We start from the raw sequence: 16,575 nt of genomic DNA, 5'->3' as shown, positions 1-16,575 counted from the left end.
GTGCAATATTACATGGCTTTTGATAAAGACAATAAAGATAATCTCACGCAAATTAATCTGAGTTTTGCACTGTCTCCTTCTTTGCATCTTTTCTCCTTCTTTCCCTTTATCATTTTCAATTTGAAATGACTGGATATCAGATCAGGATATCATTTATCTGTTTACTTTCAATTTAAATTCAATTCAAGGATCTTTATTGGCATGATGTACATCTGCACATGTTGCCAAAGCATAGATTCAAACATAAATGAGATAGAAATAAAGTAAAGTAAAATAAAATGAATTAAACTGCATATTAAATATACCATCACATAGAGTATTTCTGGACAGTAACAACAATAACAGTGATGATTACAAAAAAGCAAAGTTAAAGAAGAGTTTACAGAGTTGATGTCTTTCTTAGATTATGGCATGACATCACATACTGAGCACAGAGTTGTACTGTTTCAACATTTTCTCCAAGTAGGATACCCATTTTTTCGTTGATACTGAGATTTTGAAAGTTCTCTATTCTTTCAGAGATTTTTGAAAAGTATGTGTCCCTGATGTGTTCATACTCGGTACAGGAGAGAAGGAAGTGTTCCTCACTTTCTATTTCTCCTGAGTCACAGTGCACACACACTCTTTCTTCTCTTGGCAGCCAGGTTCTTCTGTGCCTGCCCGTCTCTAGCTGCTGGTCTCTCCTGCCCGTCTCTATAGCTAGTTGGTGGTCACTGAGTCTGTACATTGTCAGCAGCTTCCTCTGTCTGGGCTGTTTGATTCTGATCAGATACTTGGCCAAATTGTAATTTGTTTTAAGGTTTTGGAAGCATTCAGTTTTGTTTATAAGTTTGTTTGAATTTTGTCAATGGTGGTTGTGTGATTAGGTTTAGTCTGTGTTTTTTGGTCAGGTATTCCAAGGGGTCTCTCTCTGGGTGTCTCCTCCAGTGTGTCAGTGCGGTATTGTGGGGATACTACTGGCTCCAGAACTTAGCTGCTCTTTTCTCTATAGGTACTAGCAGAGGGAATCTCCCCAGCTCTGCTCTACAAGCCAAGTTTGGACTCTTTCTGTGCACACCTAATATGTTTTTGCAGAATTTCAAATGCAGAATTTCAGTTGGGCTTTTGTCCCAGGTTTCATAGTTGCATTTGAAATGAGGGCCCCAGATTTCACCACCATAGTCTCTCTCTCTCCCTCTCTCTCCCTCTCTCTCCCTCTCTCTCTCTCTCTCTCTCTCTCTCTCTCTCTCTCTCTCTCTCTCGCTCTCTCTCTCTGTATGTGTGTGTGTGTGTTAATTTGGAAAAGGACCCTTTTTGTTTGAGAGGTTGGGGTTAGCACTGGGATAAGGTTAAGGGTAAAGCTTAAAGTTAGGCATGCATTCATCAGACTTACAACGGATGCAACAGTAAAATAAGCTTCAGTTCCTATGGTCACCATAATTACAAGCAACCAAAAATAATGGGGGCGAATGCCAGGGCCTTAGTGCCTTTACAATCTCCCTGTGACCATAGAATGATCATGAAAGAGTGAAATGCTAGGAAAAGAAATAAATTAAGTGAGAGAAGGATTTTTTTAAGAGCACTTACAGTGAGTAGAAAGGGGATAACATCCAGTGGGAAGAGGATTTGCTTTAGATCTGAGCCCTTTTTCTTATGTACACTATTTAAATAGTCATATGGGAAAATACATGCTATGAATCCATGCTGCATATCACACACAAAATGAGCAATCAGTTTGCATTCTTCAAATACCATTCAGAAAGTTATTACATTGCATCTTTGTTTTGAAACTGGTTGAAGTTGTGTGATTTTTTCTTTTTATATTCATACCACTATAACTAACATACAGTATATAGGTGTGCGAATACATCTGCTGATGCTTCTGGACACATCTTCAGTGATGTTCCTAGAATCATTGGATGTTTCGGGTCTTTCAACATCATACATCCTCATCCAGGCGACCCAGCTGAGGCTGATCAGACCTCAGCTTGTGTCCAGCTGGCTAGCTAGCTACTTTGGCCCCATGGCTCTCCTCTCTTGAGCCACAGCCATCTTGAGGCTCTCTCTGCCGCTTCGGTGGTGCTGAGAATGGCTCTTATCCTCCTCGCTCCCTCGATGCCCAAAAAACTGAAGGCTCTGGACAGAGATCGGGCTGCAAAGCCCCCGCATCCAACCTCAATCGGTAGGCACCTTGCTCTCCATCCAGCTTGTTGACAGCTGCTGACTAGTCCCTCATACTTGGCGAGCTTCCTTTCAAAGGCTTCTTCCAAGCAATCTTCCCAGGGCACTGTCAGCTCCAGCAGGACAGCTTGTTTGGTGGACTCGGACAGGAGAACAATGTCTGGTCTTAAGGTGGAGGTCACAATGTGGTTGAGGAAATTCAGTTGCCTCTCAACATAGGTGTCATTTACACTGGGGACGCTGGGGACATGTCCCCACCACTTTTTGAAATGGTCGATTTTGTCCTCATCACTTTTTAAAAGCATAATTTGTTAAAAATGTTCTGAAAAATAGCTTGCACTAAGAAATGTTAACTAACAAATGAGAACGCTTTGAGAAAGGTTTATTTGCACAATAAGAAAACATACAATGCAATGTAAATATAGAAGAAACAAATGCGCATTGTCCAAAAAAAGTAACAGAAGCTAAAACAAAAAAAATCCCCCCTAGCCTACTGATTCTAAAATGACCCAAAAACGTGCATGCGCCGATCAGTAACTTTAACAAATACTTGACATGGTGTTGCAGCTGTGGATGTCATGCATATGGATGACTGTACTTGTGCGGTCGACATGTTGTATGCTGAGTATTTTCATATTGTCGACTCTGTAGTAGCCTAGGCTATGCCCTTTTGATGCACCGTTATGCAATTTTTTTCTCGCCATAATTATCTACTCTGACCTCATACCGATCCCCCCATTACATTCCCTAAAATCGCAGAAGACCGTTTAAAAAATGTTTTTTCACATGAGCCCTTATGTCCCCACCACTTTTCAACACAAAGTGACGCCCTTGCCTCTCAAGGTCTACCAACAGCTGCCAATCCCTTGCAGAGGCCAGGATTCCTGCAGATGTTTTTGCAGAGGGTTTTGGGTGCTCCCCGCCTCTGATGAAGGCAATGGCATGTTTGGAGGGGCGGGACCACTTGGCCCACTCCACTCCTGCACTCATGGCTTCTGCGATGACCTTCAGAACCTGATCGTGCCTCCACCGGTATCGTCCCTCTCCCAGTGCTTTTGTGCAGCAGCTCAAAATGTGCTCCAGGGTTCCATGCTTGCAGCACAGTGGGCATGCTGGTGTCTCTACCTTGGCCCATGTGTGAAGGTTTGATGGGCTGGGAAGCACATCATATACTGCCTGGATGAGGAACTTGATCTGGTGAGGCTCAGCTTTCCACAGCTCAGCCCAGGTCACCTTCCTCTCTATTGTGTTCTCCCATCTCGTCCAGGCACCCTGTTGCCTCATTGCCACCATCCTGCAGGATCTCTCCTCCTCAACTGCTGCTCGCACCTCCTCCTGGACTTCTCCTTCTCTTTGGTGGTGTCAATGTGGGGAGTTGAAAAAGGATCCCAGTCCAGTTCTGCCCCGAGTCACCACTCCTACCAGCCTGGTATTTGCGACTGAGACTTGGCTACGAGTTGGGGAGTCAAGCCCCCTCTCCGAACTCTCTCCCACCGACTGTAACTTTTTCAGTTCCCCTAGGACTGCTGGCCGGGGTGGGGGTCTGGCGTCTATATTTAAAAGCCGCTTCCACTGCCGTCTTTTGACCGCCGACTCTTACTCCAGTTTCGAACTACAATTACTTGTAGTTGAACTGTCACACCCGGTGCTTCTTGCCGTGGTGTATAGACCGCCTAAATCAAGCGAGAACTTTATACAAGAGTTCTCTGATTTGCTGGCCTCAATTATGCCTAAATGGGATAGAATCTTAATTCTTGGTGATTTTAATATTCATGTTTGTTGCCCTACTAGACCTTTGGTAAGGGATTTTGAAAACCTTGTTGACTCGTTTAATCTTGTTCAAAACATCAGCGGCCCTACGCACCAGCATGGCCACACACTCGATCTTGTGTTTACCTATGGTTTCCCTGTCTGTAATGTTGAACTATGTGACCAAGTATATTGCTTATCCGATCACAAGCCCATTGTGTTTGATGCCATTCTCCCCTGCCAAAGTTCACTCAAACCTCGTCTGCCTGGTCGTTGCTCTCGCTATATTAACTGTTTGACTGCCAGTCAGTTCTCAAACTCCTATATAGCTGATCCTAACTCCTGCACTATTGAGGCGGCCCCCCCTCACTTGAGCGTTGATGAGTTGGTCGCTTTATTTAACTTTAATGATCTGGAGAAAGTAATTCATGCTCTCATTTCATCATGGCTGGACTACTGCAACTCACTGTATACAGGAGTTGCTAGCTCCTCCCTCTCCCGGCTGCAGCAAGTCCAGAATGCCGCCGCCAGACTCCTGACTGGCACCCGTAAGCGGGACCACATCACACCTATACTGGCCTCCCTTCATTGGCTCCCAGTCAAATTTAGAATTGATTTTAAAGTTTTATTATTTGTTTTTAAAGCCCTGAATGGACTGGCATCACCCTACATCTCTGACCTCCTGTGCCCCCATTCCACGTCTAGGTCACTTGGATCCTCTGACCAGGTGCTTCTCACTGTCCCGCGAACCCGGTTGAAGCGAAAGGGTGACCGTGCTTTTTCTGCTGCTGCCCCAAAACTGTGGAATAGCCTGCCCTTGCTTGTTAGGTCTGCCCCTTCTTTGGACACTTTTAAGGCGAGACTAAAAACATACTTTTTCTCCCTGGACTTTGATTCTTATTAAAATCGCTTTGCGTATCATGCGCGGTTATTGTCTGGGTTATTGTGTGTCTGTTATATTTTAGGCTGTTTTAACTCGCATGCTGTTAACGCACATGCTTTGAATTCTTTTTATAATGCTCTGCCACAAGATTCTGGGATGTGCCATGCTGGTACAACCACGCCTTAAACTTCCCTGGTAGTCCAGACCGGTCCACAGATTTAAGCCAGCCGTCCAACTCGGTGCAGGTAGATTTGGTTTGAACCTCATCCGGGCCCACTCTATCAGCTTCTCGAGCCCTTGCAGGATCCATCTACAGCCTGCGACAGACTCTGTAGTGACTGTAAACGTCCATAAACGCCCTGATAGGTGGCTGGCATTGAGCAGATTTTGTCTTGGGCCCTCTGCATTCTCGCTCAGCCGACTTCGTGAGCATGTTCATTGCCAGGGAGAACAGGATCACAGAGATGGTACAACCTGTGATTATCCCAATCTCGATCTTGTGCCAGCCTGAAGTAACTGCTCCTGAGGACACTCTCATCCTGAAGTTGCTGTAGTAGTCAGCAATGAGGTCTCTGATTCTGCTGGGGACATGGTGTTTTGTCAGTGTCGGCTGCACCACCTTGTGTGGTATTGAGCATTATAGCTTCACCGGCTATTAAAAATGTATGCCTACGCCAGAGCATCCAGTTTTATGCACGAAATGGCATTTTAACTTACTGTGAAATATTCGGTCTGATACCTACCAATCATATACGTACGCTACCAGTCAAACATTTGGACACACCTGATTGAATGTAAAAAAAAATCATTATCTTAAAGCCATTTGGCTTATGCTTAAATGCTTGAAATTTGTTTCTTAGACAAATATAGATAGTGAAGTTGATGCCGATGTATGAATTTCTTTCCAAAGCCTTTGCCTTTCCATCAAGGCAACTTTAAAGCATCTAAAATATAAGATACCTCTGAGTGTGTCTTGAACACTTTTTTGGTGACTGCATAATTCCATTTGTGTTATTTCATAGTTTTGATGTCTTTACTATTATTCTAAAATGTGGAAAACAGTGGTGTGTCCAAACTTTTGACTGGTAGTGTTTGTCTGTTTATACGTGTCATGCTGGTTACTTGCATGTTTGGGATGCATATAGAGACTATAAACACGATATAGGCTTTGGATGCTGTATCAGCCAAAAAATTGTCCTCCTACTACCATACCTCATTGTTATGGAGAGCTTTAGTAGTACATTAGTTTTCAGATAATCCTCCTATGGAGTTCTGTGGGAAAACTAGGAGGAGCCCAACTCCTGAGTCTCCATGTATCTAAATATAAATGTCCTATGAGGTGTATTAGCAGTGAGTGGTGATGACGACATTGTGGCCAGAAAAGTTGTATTTGGTGTTATTGTCACTGTGCTCTAGTCGCTGCTATAAAGTCTCGAGGCACAGCTCTCTGTCAGAAGACTGCACAGAGCTCAGCAAACAACATGCGCTTTAGATTCATCTTCAGAACTGCTCACCAAAAAGCAGCTGGGCAGCGAACTTTACAAAACCTTTATCTTTCTGAAGCAAGGATTTCAGATGATATTGACTGACACAATTTAGATAATGGTACTTTAAGTTTTGAATTTTGTCTTGGTCTTCAAAGCCAACTGAAATATGGCAGTACCTAAATCCCTTGTGTATTTGGTTACAACAGAGAAACTGGCTGATAACAACTCAGTACATTCAGTTGGTGGTGAGGTCTTAATGCAACAGATCGATGACAGGGTCATTATAGTACAGGTTCTGGTCGCAGTTTTCCTTTGCATCAACTCTCTGCTCATCATAACCTTTTTTAAGAAGGACTGCTTTCGCACAAACATGCGCTACATCTTCTTTGCTAATACACTACTGTCCGATTGCTTGTTCTTAATCTTGACTGATATCCTGCTCATCTTGAACTATTATAATTTTCCCATGCAAGTTTGGTTGTGTCTTATTCTCTGTATTGTGTCGTCTGTGAACACATGTGTCACACCAATTACTTTAACAGCGATGACCCTGGAGCGCTATGTGGCCATCTGCATGCCGTTGCGCCACGGAGAGCTGTGCACCACACGCAGAGCTCTGCACTGCATCCTCATCATCCACAGCCTCGGCTCCATGCCCATCATCATCACTCTCTTCATCTTCTTTACATCAGCCACCTATAGCCTCTACACCCAGTACAGGATCTGCTCTGTGGACATGTTCATCCTTCACAGGTGGCAGGGTCATGTTAGGTCAGCTGTGCAACAGTTGTACTTCTTGATCATGTCTGTCACCATTGTGTTCTCCTATGTTAAAATAATGAAAGTTGCCAAAGCTGCATCAGAAGAGAATAAAAACTCAACATGGAAAGGGCTTCGAACTGTGGTTCTGCACGCTTTCCAGCTGCTCCTGTGTCTTATCCAAATGTGGTGCCCATTCATAGAGGCTGCTGTCCTCCAGATTGATTTCATGTTATTCATTAATGTGAGGTACTTTAATTATATAACTTTTATTCTTGCTCCTAGATGTCTGAGTCCTCTCATTTATGGCCTCAGGGATGAAAAGTTTTTTCTTGCATTGAAACACTATGCCTTCTATGGCTTGTATAAGAAATAATCTTCAGATTTTCTTTGATTGGCAAATTAGATTTATGATCTTTTGCTACGGAAATAATTTGTCATTACACATGCTCATAGCTTATTTATTGAAATTCTTATTTTATTGAAACTTGAATGAAATTATTGAATAGGTCCTCTTGCAACAATTCATTTTCTTCATAGTTAGGTTTTAGAATGATTTTGAATTTTTCTGAACATGTTTACACATTAGCCCGTCTCTTGTTATGAGTATTAATGTGATTATATTGCTATAAATATCCCATGCAACTATTACCCTCAAGTGCAATATTACATGGCTTTTGATAAAGACAATAAAGATAATCTCACACAAATTAATCTGAGTTTTGCACTGTCTCCTTCTTTGCATCTTTTCTCCTTCTTTCCCTTTATCATTTTCAATTTGAAATGACTGGATATCAGATCAGGATATCATTTATCTGTTTACTTTCAATTTAAATTCAATTCAAGGATCTTTATTGGCATGATGTACATCTGCACATGTTGCCAAAGCATAGATTCAAACATAAATGAGATAGAAATAAAGTAAAGTAAAATAAAATGAATTAAACTGCATATTAAATATACCATCACATAGAGTATTTCTGGACAGTAACAACAATAACAGTGATGATTACAAAAAAGCAAAGTTAAAGAAGAGTTTACAGAGTTGATGTCTTTCTTAGATTATGGCATGACATCACATACTGAGCACAGAGTTGTACTGTTTCAACATTTTCTCCAAGTAGGATACCCATTTTTTCGTTGATACTGAGATTTTGAAAGTTCTCTATTCTTTCAGAGATTTTTGAAAAGTATGTGTCCCTGATGTGTTCATACTTGGTACAGGAGAGAAGGAAGTGTTCCTCACTTTCTATTTCTCCTGAGTCACAGTGCACACACACTCTTTCTTCTCTTGGCAGCCAGGTTCTTCTGTGCCTGCCCGTCTCTAGCTGCTGGTCTCTCCTGCCCGTCTCTATAGCTAGTTGGTGGTCACTGAGTCTGTACATTGTCAGCAGCTTCCTCTGTCTGGGCTGTTTGATTCTGATCAGATACTTGGCCAAATTGTAATTTGTTTTAAGGTTTTGGAAGCATTCAGTTTTGTTTATAAGTTTGTTTGAATTTTGTCAATGGTGGTTGTGTGATTAGGTTTAGTCGGTGTTTTTTGGTCAGGTATTCCAAGGGGTCTCTCTCTGGGTGTCTCCTCCAGTGTGTCAGTGCGGTATTGTGGGGATACTACTGGCTCCAGAACTTAGCTGCTCTTTTCTCTATATGTACTAGCAGAGGGAATCTCCCCAGCTCTGCTCTACAAGCCAAGTTTGGACTCTTTCTGTGCACACCTAATATGTTTTTGCAGAATTTCAAATGCAGAATTTCAGTTGGGCTTTTGTCCCAGGTTTCATAGTTGCATTTGAAATGAGGGCCCCAGATTTCACCACCATAGTCTCTCTCTCTCTCTCCCTCTCTCTCCCTCTCTCTCTCTCTCTCTCTCTATCTCTCTCTCTCTCTCGCTCTCTCTCTCTGTATGTGTGTGTGTGTGTGTTAATTTGGAAAAGGACCCTTTTTGTTTGAGAGGTTGGGGTTAGCACTGGGATAAGGTTAAGAGTAAAGCTTAAAGTTAGGCATGCATTCATCAGACTTACAACGGATGCAACAGTAAAATAAGCTTCAGTTCCTATGGTCACCATAATTACAAGCAACCAAAAATAATGGGGGCGAATGCCAGGGCCTTAGTGCCTTTACAATCTCCCTGTGACCATAGAATGATCATGAAAGAGTGAAATGCTAGGAAAAGAAATAAATTAAGTGAGAGAAGGATTTTTTTAAGAGCACTTACAGTGAGTAGAAAGGGGATAACATCCAGTGGGAAGAGGATTTGCTTTAGATCTGAGCCCTTTTTCTTATGTACACTATTTAAATAGTCATATGGGAAAATCCATGCTATGAATCCATGCTGCATATCACACACAAAATGAGCAATCAGTTTGCATTCTTCAAATACCATTCAGAAAGTTATTACATTGCATCTTTGTTTTGAAACTGGTTGAAGTTGTGTGATTTTTTCTTTTTATATTCATACGACTATAACTAGCATACAGTATAGGTGTGCGAATACATCTGCTGATGCTTCTGGACACATCTTCAGTGATGTTCCTAGAATCATTGGATGTTTCGGGTCTTTCAACATCATACATCCTCATCCAGGCGACCCAGCTGAGGCTGATCAGACCTCAGCTTGTGTCCAGCTGGCTAGCTAGCTACATTGCCCCCATGGCTCTACTCTCTTGAGCCACAGCCATCTTGAGGCTCTCTCTTTGGTGGTGCTGAGAATGGCTCTTATCCTCCTCGCTCCCTCGATGCCCAAAAAACTGAAGGCTCTGGACAGAGATCGGGCTGCAAAGCCCCCGCATCCAACCTCAATCGGTAGGCACCTTGCTCTCCATCCAGCTTGTTGACAGCTGCTGACTAGTCCCTCATACTTGGCGAGCTTCCTTTCAAAGGCTTCTTCCAAGCAATCTTCCCAGGGCACTGTCAGCTCCAGCAGGACAGCTTGTTTGGTGGACTCAGACAGGAGAACAATGTCTGGTCTTAAGGTGGAGGTCACAATGTGGTTGAGGAAATTCAGTTGCCTCTCAAGGTCTACCAACAGCTGCCAGTCCCTTGCAGAGGCCAGGATTCCTGCAGATGTTTTTGCAGAGGGTTTTGGGTGCTCCCCGGCTCTGATGAAGGCAATGGCATGTATGGAGGGGCGGGGCCGCTTGGCCCACTCCACTCCTGCACTCATGGCTTCTGCGATGACCTTCAGAACCTGATCGTGCCTCCACCGGTATCGTCCCTCTCCCAGTGCTTTTGTGCAGCAGCTCAAAATGTGCTCCAGGGTTCCATGCTTGCAGCACAGTGGGCATGCTGGTGTCTCTACCTTGGCCCATGTGTGAAGGTTTGATGGGCTGGGAAGCACATTATATACTGCCTGGATGAGGAACTTGATCTGGTGAGGCTCAGCTTTCCACAGCTCAGCCCAGGTCACCTTCCTCTCTATTGTGTTCTCCCATCTCGTCCAGGCACCCTGTTGCCTCATTGCCACCATCCTGCAGGATCTCTCCTCCTCAACTGCTGCTCTCACCTCCTCCTGGACTTCTCCTTCTCTTTGGTGGTGTCAATGTGGGGAGTTGAAAAAGGATCCCAGTCCAGCTCTGCCCCGAGTCACCACTCCTACCAGCCTGTTGTGACGCAGCCTTGATTCTGCCTGCAGAACAGTTTCTTCTGCTCTCCACTTCCTGCCAGTCCTCACCTCAATTCCGGCTTTGGCCACCTTTGGATCACTTGACTCTCCACCCCAACAGGCTGGGTAGCCAAATGCTAGCGGCTAACTTGCAGCACGCTGTACAGTCCTCTCCACGTGACTGACTGTTTACATCCCACACTCCCTCCACGAAACCTCCATCTCCGCCTATAGTGGCAGCTCAGAGTACTGTTCCCCCCGCTAGCTCCCCCCTCTGGCCTCATCTGTCATTTACCCTCTCACCGGGAATTTACCCCAAAAAGACCATTATCAGGCACAGGGCCACCTATCCACACGGCACACGGCGTGTAAACCATGGTGTGCTAACCCCGCTAGCTAAATCAGATGTATATATGCAACTCACCATGTGCACTAACAAAACAACCATCTCATGGTGGATGGTCCACAAGACCCTTTCCTATTATAAACAGAGACACAACCTTCCCCATTCCTGCTCGGACAAATTACCGAGTAAATAAAGTGTTTTCAGCCCACACTCCGCATCTCCGCACCAGTGGAGTGGACAGTTGCAACGTGCATCCCCTTCGCCAACCGACTCCGACTCTATTAAGATGGCCCTGGTCAACGCCAGATCGCTATCCAACAAGTCGTTCATTCTGAACGATCTCTTCACATCCCGTGGATTGGATTTTCTATTTGTGACTGAGACTTGGCTACGAGTTGGGGAGTCAAGCCCCCTCTCCGAACTCTCTCCCACCAACTGTAACTTTTTCAGTGGGGCTTCGATAGCCATGTTTGATATTAAAGTGTTCAGGAATTTGTGCTGAGTTTAATGATGTTAATGTTGCGACGGTCAATTATATTGAATAGATCTGGGTTTCATGCATATGTAATGAGCCGTAAAACTAGCACGCACACACCCCTCAACTGATCACAACAAAACCAAACACACACATTTCCAATGCGGATTTCATGCACTTTACGTGGTCGCGACACGTGTGCTAACGGAGTCTGACAACAACTTTGTTCCAAAGTTTGTCTCCAAAGACGGACTCAACTGCATCATCATCAAGCCAAGTAGAAAGCCTGTTTCATCCGAAACAGTGAAGATTGCCTTGCTGCCTGCCTACCTGCCTGACAAATACACATACACACCAGCACGTGTGTCTGTGTGTCCTGCCTGCTACAACCTCGCTATCAGCTATCCTGCTGAGTTTAACTCTGAATAATCATCAGAACCTCCATAGTGGGTCGGCGTTAGCCTTGAGAGACCCACAGCCCTGTCCAGCAGCCTGCGTGCTCCAGCCTGCGTGCTTCACCCTGTTGCTGCCTGCTGAGATCAACTGAACAGACGTCGGATCTTCATCCTCCAGCACCTCGTCGAGCCGAGACTCCTCACAGCCTCCAGGCCTCAGCGTGCTTCATCTCCCTCCAGACCTTCGCTGGTGTCGTATGTACTGTAATGGAAAATTTTATCACATGCTTATAATTAATAAAAGTTGATTTTGCTTACTAAACCTTTCTCAGTGACCGGGACATGACCCTAGCCAAAAGGGCAACTTCTGCTATCGTACTCAGACTTCTGCTATTGTTCAGACAGAACAGACAACAGAATATGCTATTTAAAGGGAACTTCACCCTTTGTCTGTATCAGTCTGCCTTGAGATCTTTGAACGCTCAGTAGCTGATCCTTCCCTGCGCAGAGAAGCTCAATAAAGAATAACCAAGAGAGTTGTTCAAATTTGCCTTTATTACCAGAATTTCCATCACAGTACTGATCATTGTCCGCTGGGCATCATATCATACATCACACATAGCTATTCCATTACATTCACACTTCACACACATATCACACACTTTATGACGGCTCCCTATAGTTATAGTAAGCATTCAGTTATTCGAAGATTCATTTGAGTCAGTTTTCCAGATAGTTATACTGTCGCCCCTTTATTCCTATCTTGCCGACTCATGTCTTCCACTGTTCATCTTCCATGATTGTGTCTGCTAAAATATTGGTTTAATTATCAGTATTGTGTATTCACATGATCATTTATTCCTATTGCCATTGATTCATCACAATTCATAGGTATGCCGCTTGTATATACTGTACTATATTCACTTGTATTTACCTGATTATTGAGTGTGCTTTAGTTTAATAATAAATATATTATTCTGCATAAAGTCACCTCCTGTGTTCATTGTGTAGGTTTAAATTCAAACATGCCGAGAAGTCACTCCTTCAGATGAGACCTGTTGATGCTGTCTGTTATCTGGTGCCCCGTTCTTAATTCTCATTGAAGCTAACTCTAAATTATATTGATATCAGACACCATTAATACCTATCACCACTACACCAGTTTCGAACTACAATTACTTGTAGTTGAACTGTCACACCCGGTGCTTCTTGCCGTGGTGTATAGACCGCCTAAATCAAGCGAGAACTTTATACAAGAGTTCTCTGATTTGCTGGCCTCAATTATGCCTAAATGGGATAGAATCTTAATTCTCGGTGATTTTAATATTCATGTTTGTTGCCCTACTAGACCTTTGGTAAGGGATTTTGAAAACCTTGTTGACTCGTTTAATCTTGTTCAAAACATCAGCGGCCCTACGCACCAGCATGGCCACACACTCGATCTTGTTTTTACCTATGGGTTCCCTGTCTGTAATGTTGAACTATGTGACCAAGTATATTGCTTATCCGATCACAAGCCCATTGTGTTTGATGCCATTCTCACCTGCCAAAGTTCACTCAAACCTCGTCTGCCTGGTCGTTGCTCTCGCTATATTAACTGTGAGTGTGTCTTGAACAAAAAAAAAACATTGGATAATGTGTCAGCTAAAAACTTGCCCTCCTACTACCATACCTCATTGTTATGGAGAGCTTTAGTAGTACATTAGTTTTCAGATAATCCTCCTATGGAGTTCTTTGGGAAAACTAGGAGGAGCCCAACTCCTGAGTCTCCATGTATCTAAATATAAATGTCCTATGAGGTGTATTAGCAGTGAGTGGTGATGACGACATTGTAGCCAGAAAAGTTGTATTTGGTGTTATTGTCACTGTGCTCTAGTCACTGCTATAAAGTCTCGAGGCACAGCTCTCTGTCAGAAGACTGCACAGAGCTCAGCAAACGACATGCGCTTTAGATTCATCTTCAGAACTGCTCACCAAAAAGCAGCTGGGCAGCGAACTTTACAAAACCTTTATCTTTCTGAAGCAAGGATTTCAGATGATATTGACAGACACAATTTAGATAATGGTACTTTAAGTCTTGAATTTTGTCTTGGTCTTCAAAGCCAACTGAAATATGGCAGTGCCTAAATCCCTTGTGTATTTGGTTACAACAGAGAAACTGGCTGATAACAACTCAGTACATTCAGTTGGTGGTGAGGTCTTAATGCGACAGATCGATGACAGGGTCATTGTAGTACAGGTTCTGGTCGCAGTTTTCCTTTGCATCAACTCTCTGCTCATCATAACCTTTTTTAAGAAGGACTGCTTTCGCACAAACATGCGCTACATCTTCTTTGCTAATACACTACTGTCCGATTGCTTGTTCTTAATCTTGACTGATATCCTGCTAATCTTGAGCTATTTTCGTTTTCCCGTGCAAGTTTGGTTGTGTCTTATTCTCTATATTGTGTCGACTGTGAACACATGTGTCACACCAATTACTTTAACAGCGATGACCCTGGAGCGCTATGTGGCCATCTGCATGCCGCTGCGCCACGGAGAGCTGTGCACCACACGCAGAGCTCTGCACTGCATCCTCATCATCCACAGCCTCGGCTCCATGCCCATCATCATCACTCTCTTCATCTTCTTTACATCAGCCACTTATAGCCTCTACACCCAGTATGGGATCTGCTCTGTGGAGATGCTCATCCTTTACAGGTGGCAGGGTCATGTTAAGTCAGCTGTGTACCAGTTGTACTTCTTGATCATGTCTGTCACCATTGTGTTCTCCTATGTTAAAATAATGAAAGTTGCCAAAGCTGCGTCAGGAGAGAATAAAAATTCAACATGGAAAGGGCTTCGAACTGTGGTTCTGCACGCTTTCCAGCTGCTCCTGTGTCTTATCCAAATGTGGTGCCCATTCATAGAGGCTGCTGTCCTCCAGATTGATTTAATGTTATTCATTAATGTGAGGTACTTTAATTATATAACTTTTATTCTCGCTCCTAGATGTCTGAGTCCTCTCATTTATGGCCTCAGGGATGAAAAGTTTTTTCTTGCATTGAAACACTATGCCTTCTATGGCTTGTATAAGAAATAATCTTCAGATTTTCTTTGATTGGCAAATTAGATTTATGATCTTTTGCTACAGAAATAACTTTTCATTACACGTGGTCATAGCTTATTTATTGAAATTCTTATTTTATTGAAACGTGAATGAAATTATTGAATAGGTCCTCTTGCAACAATTCATTTTCTTCATAGTTAGGTTTTAGAATGATTTTGAATTTTTCTGAACATGTTTACGGGCTAATGTGCCCGTCTCTTGTTATGAGTATGAACGTGATTATATTGCTATAAATATCCCATGCAACTATTACCCTCATGTGCAGTATTATATGGCTTCTGATAAAGACAGTAAAGACAATACACATATTAAACTGAGCTGTGCACTGTCTCCTTTGCATCTTTTCTCCTTCTTTCCCTGTATCATTTTCAATTTCAGATGACTGGATATCAGATCAGGATATCATTTATCTGTTTACTTATCTGTTTACTTTGACCTGAAATGTGCGCACTTGGCATGACTGAAAGAGGACCACGGAGATTGTCATTATGTCCAGATGCAGACACTGATATCTTGGTAGTTAGGCCTAGAGTCTCTCTCTCTCGCTATCTCTCGCTCTCTCTCTCTCTCTCTCTCTCTCTCATCTCGCTCTCTCTCTAACATCCAGTGGGAAGAGGGTGATGTGAGGTAGGCCCACTTCCTGGAGTTTTCAGCCTGTTATGGAAGATATGGAGTGACTGCTGATCTGACTGACTGGAGAGGGAAGTGCGTGTGTGCATGTGTTTAGTGGCCACAGTAATAGTTGCCTTAATGCAGGATTACAGGGCAGAAAGAGGTTTAGCACGGGGTGGGAGGTAAGATTCAACCAAATCAAGACTGAGAGGAACTTGATTCAAGACTCATTTAGCTACCCGAACTCACTATACTCACCAGTCATTTGTCAGAGTGAAACACTGGTGTCTCGTCCATGTTGACATCTATGCGCTTAATACCACAAATGTTTAATGCTGGAAAAAAGCTGCAACATCTTACATTTCAGTAAAGAATTGTCATCATGAGAGAGCAGTCAGGCATGCATACAGTTTGAACTGAAAAATACAACTTTTCTCTGTCTTTTTAGATTTTGAAAATATTTATAAATATCACACAACAAAGATTATGTGTTATCCTATCATGTCTTCAATGACTGCCCTTAACTGTATCTTCAATACCATATGGCTTGAGAACAAAAGTGTTGTGACCCACTTACACAACAAGTTGTTTTCATTAATTGGTTTTCATTAGATTATAAGTAATTTTGATGTAAATGTCATGTTCCCTTTATGTTTGAGAGTGCTTTTGAGTTTTAAAACTTTTAGACCAAAGAATTAACTAATAATTAACTTTTTCTAATTAACATTTTTGTGACAGGCTGAGGTGTTTACTAGCTAACAAGCAACGATTATTAGCATCATTAGTCCCATTAGCACAACAGTAGATCTCATGTGAGTTATGAAGAGGGGACCAATGTTTTCTACTGCATATCCCACGTTGAGCAATTAGTTTGATTGCGAACACATGTTTATAGAAAGGTATTAGATAAATTCAAGATGTGTAACCACCGCAGATCATCTTCTGGGACTCATTAGAGTCTCTTATCATCACACTCTACTTTTAACCTCATTAACTGATATT

At 42.9% G+C, this 16,575-nt stretch overlaps 2 protein-coding genes and 2 pseudogenes across 2 annotated transcripts; 2 read left to right on the top strand and 2 right to left on the bottom strand.

Annotated features, from left to right (window-relative positions):
• Window positions 1-1,918: 1,918 nt before the first annotated feature.
• LOC139665610 (uncharacterized) lies at window positions 1,919-5,423 on the bottom strand (annotated as a pseudogene).
• A 1,112-nt stretch (window positions 5,424-6,535) lies between these two features.
• LOC139665920 (odorant receptor 131-2-like) lies at window positions 6,536-7,414 on the top strand. Its single transcript, XM_071544968.1, has one exon. It carries the CDS (start codon window positions 6,536-6,538, stop codon window positions 7,412-7,414), a length of 879 nt encoding a protein of 292 aa, XP_071401069.1.
• A 2,186-nt stretch (window positions 7,415-9,600) lies between these two features.
• Window positions 9,601-11,013, bottom strand: LOC139665602 (uncharacterized; annotated as a pseudogene).
• Window positions 11,014-13,965: 2,952 nt separating this feature from the next.
• LOC139665596 (odorant receptor 131-2-like) lies at window positions 13,966-14,934 on the top strand. Its single transcript, XM_071544670.1, has one exon. It carries the CDS (start codon window positions 13,966-13,968, stop codon window positions 14,932-14,934), a length of 969 nt encoding a protein of 322 aa, XP_071400771.1.
• Window positions 14,935-16,575: the final 1,641 nt, after the last annotated feature.

This window comes from Centroberyx affinis, unplaced genomic scaffold (assembly GCF_046629955.1).
Source record: "Centroberyx affinis isolate AG114_WGS23_722 - 3 ecotype Tasmania unplaced genomic scaffold, CSIRO-AGI_Caff_v1 ptg000249l_1, whole genome shotgun sequence".
Classification (NCBI taxonomy): Eukaryota; Metazoa; Chordata; class Actinopteri; order Beryciformes; family Berycidae; genus Centroberyx; species Centroberyx affinis.
Note: the sequence above shows the minus strand (reverse complement) of the source record. Positions and strands in the feature narration are given on the sequence as shown.

Bases quoted from the DNA above. Each gene is read 5' to 3' on its own strand.
- LOC139665920 (XM_071544968.1), top strand. From the start codon at position 6,536: ATGCAACAGATCGATGACAGGGTCATTATAGTACAGGTTCTGGTCGCA.
- LOC139665596 (XM_071544670.1), top strand. From the start codon at position 13,966: ATGGCAGTGCCTAAATCCCTTGTGTATTTGGTTACAACAGAGAAACTG.